This window comes from Gadus macrocephalus, chromosome 12, assembly GCF_031168955.1.
Source record: "Gadus macrocephalus chromosome 12, ASM3116895v1".
NCBI classification, from domain to species: Eukaryota; Metazoa; Chordata; class Actinopteri; order Gadiformes; family Gadidae; genus Gadus; species Gadus macrocephalus.
In genome coordinates this window covers 26,522,797-26,525,296 of record NC_082393.1, presented here as the reverse complement: position 1 = coordinate 26,525,296, position 2,500 = coordinate 26,522,797, and the positions used below count along the sequence as shown (strand labels likewise).

At 47.2% G+C, this 2,500-nt stretch overlaps 1 protein-coding gene across 1 annotated transcript in view; it reads right to left on the bottom strand.

Annotated features, from left to right (window-relative positions):
• Window positions 1-2,500, bottom strand: part of pik3r3b (phosphoinositide-3-kinase, regulatory subunit 3b (gamma)) — a 129,648-nt gene that overhangs the window by 62,898 nt on the left and 64,250 nt on the right. Inside the window, exons 5-6 of the mRNA XM_060067089.1 lie at window positions 1,006-1,213; window positions 158-243 (exon numbers count right to left, since the gene is read on the bottom strand). Of these exons, the coding sequence (XP_059923072.1) occupies window positions 158-243; window positions 1,006-1,213 (294 nt within the window). The remainder of the gene's footprint in view (window positions 1-157; window positions 244-1,005; window positions 1,214-2,500) is intronic.

Below are 2,500 nucleotides of genomic sequence, written 5' to 3'. Positions count from 1 at the left end.
AGGCAAACATCGATGTTTTTACCCCACGTTTCTTAAAGAAAAGTGAAAGTGAAGCATGCCTCCGCGAGAGAGAGAGAGAGAGAGAGAGAGAGAGAGAGAGAGAGAGAGAGAGAGAGAGAGAGAGAGAGAGCAGAATACCTCATGTGTGTATCCTCACCTGGGGCAGACAGCGTCTTCATGAGACCTCCAGCTGTGATCAGAGACTCCAGAATCCTGACCTGGTGTTCAGGATTCATGTCGGCGCTGCACATCAGAAACAAGCACACACACACGCACACACACATGATCAAATGGTTGTTTCATGCTTTGTGGCACAAACACGTGTGCAACATTAACCAGCAGAACACGAGAAATGGGAGTGGGGGGGAGAACTAGATGTTCAGTGAAGACTGTTTACGGGACCCAGTAACTGTGTATGAGAACTGCCATCCGTCTGCAATACACAGAGCCGGACTGACGTTAAAACCCCGTGGGTACAGGGTCCTCCCCTGGCCTCCGTCTCGCTGACTAACATCGCCCCCTTGCATCAGACACATTCTTGGCCAGCTTGTTTTTTGGAGGGGAAATTAAAAAGCAGGAGAAAGACATTGCTCACAGTGTGTGAGAAGTGGCTCGCCCTCCTCATGCTTTCCTCGGTACTTTAACATCTGAGCTGGATTACAGGATGTTGATATTACGGCTGAGCCAAACATTAGCCTTGTTTTCCTGTCTTGCTAAGGCAGATGGAGAGGCTTGCTTGATTGAAGACTTTTCTGCATTAATAGAACAAGCAGGAGTCTTGTAGCGTGTTTATTGCAATTCCTGCGCAAAAACAGTACAGTTGTTTTACTTAGGTTGTCCAAAAATGTCGACATTTGAAATAATTCTAATAATTTATATTTAATAATAAGATAAATAAAGGTTATTTATATGTATTATGTTAATTTTAACGTTCCTATAATTGGATCTTTAAGAACTGCATCCATTCCTGGGATGTGTACATGAGCTGGTATGTCCATCCAATACCTGAAGAGAGTAGGCTTGAAGAGTAATCCTGAGAAGGCCTGTCCCAGCAGCCTGGGGCTCGCTTGGCTGTGTTGCCCAGTCTGGGCGAGAGCGACCCTGGCCAGGTGCCTGATGACTTGGGCCAGAAGCTGGTGGTTGGCCCGTGGAACACTGGGAGAGTCCAGGATCCTCTTTGTTCTCTCGCCACACTCCTCCATACTCTGGCTGTCTGGGAAGAAGCACATCGATACAGAGCATAAAGACACCATATAGATGGGACCGTTCCACACACACGTCACTGTACCCGGAGCATGCTAATGGTAAACAAGTGATAGCGAATGCAGATTAACAAAAAGGAAAACATTTAATTAAAGTGTGGTCAAACCACGCAGTTCTACATTACGAGAACAGCTTTGAAAGGAAAACAAATACACTTGAAGGAACAGCATATTGATTAGAATCAAAAGGAAAATGGTCAATCAAAATTCAATATTCTTTGATAACAAAAGGTTTTTGCTATGAATCACCCACATAACTCATAATAAAATGACAAATACAGTAAATATGCTGATTTCAGCAACACAGAACTTCAGACGCCATAAAAAACTTTCACGGATCTTTGGAGAATCATACATGTCATCAAAAGCATGACTACTGAATACGACAGACGAGGGAAAGGAAGCTTTGAGATTGCATCTAATGAAGTTTGTGGGATCTGAATCAAAAGTAGCATATCCAAAACCCAATAGGAATCCAAGCGGATCCCTCTAAGGGTTGGTCGTTGGCCGTACGTGGGTTTGGTTGAAAGAGAATTCTCCCAGCGTTTCAATGCCAGATGAAACTTTTTCAGGTTGCCAATATCCAAGTCCATGCATGTGTGTGTGTGTGTGTGTGTGCGCGTGCGTGCATCTGTGTCTGTGTGTGTGTGTGTGTGTGTATGTGCGTGCGTCTGTGTCTGTGTGTGTGTGTGTGTGTGTGTGTGTGTGCGTGTGTGTGCGTCTGTTTTTGTGTGTGTGTGTGTGTGTGTGTGTGTGTGTGCGTGTGTGTGTGCGTCTGTTTCTGTGTGTGTGTGTGTGTGTGTGTGTGTGTGTGTGTGTGTGTGTGCGTCTGTTTCTGTGTGTGTGTGTGTGTGTGTGTGTCTGTGTCTGTCTGTGTGTGTGTGTCTGTGTGTGTGTGTGTGTGTGTCTGTGTCTGTGTCTGTGTGTGTGTGTGTGTGTGTGTGTGTGTGGTCGGGGACCACTGAGTGGGCTGGAGTCCACCAGACACAGGGGAACACGCTTCATGAATAATCATCTCTCGCACTACGGCAGATTTGACCATCAGCACCAGAAACCAAATCTGACCTGGAGCCAAACAGAAGCCCCCCCCCCGGGCCCGCAGTGCACGGGGCCCCCCGCCATCGACACCCGTCAGGCCCCCGCCTGGAGGTGGAGGTTACACTGCGTCATACACACTCCCTCCGTGTGGCGTCGATAATTCCCAATAGGCCGCCCAATCACCTTGGAGCAATGGCCCC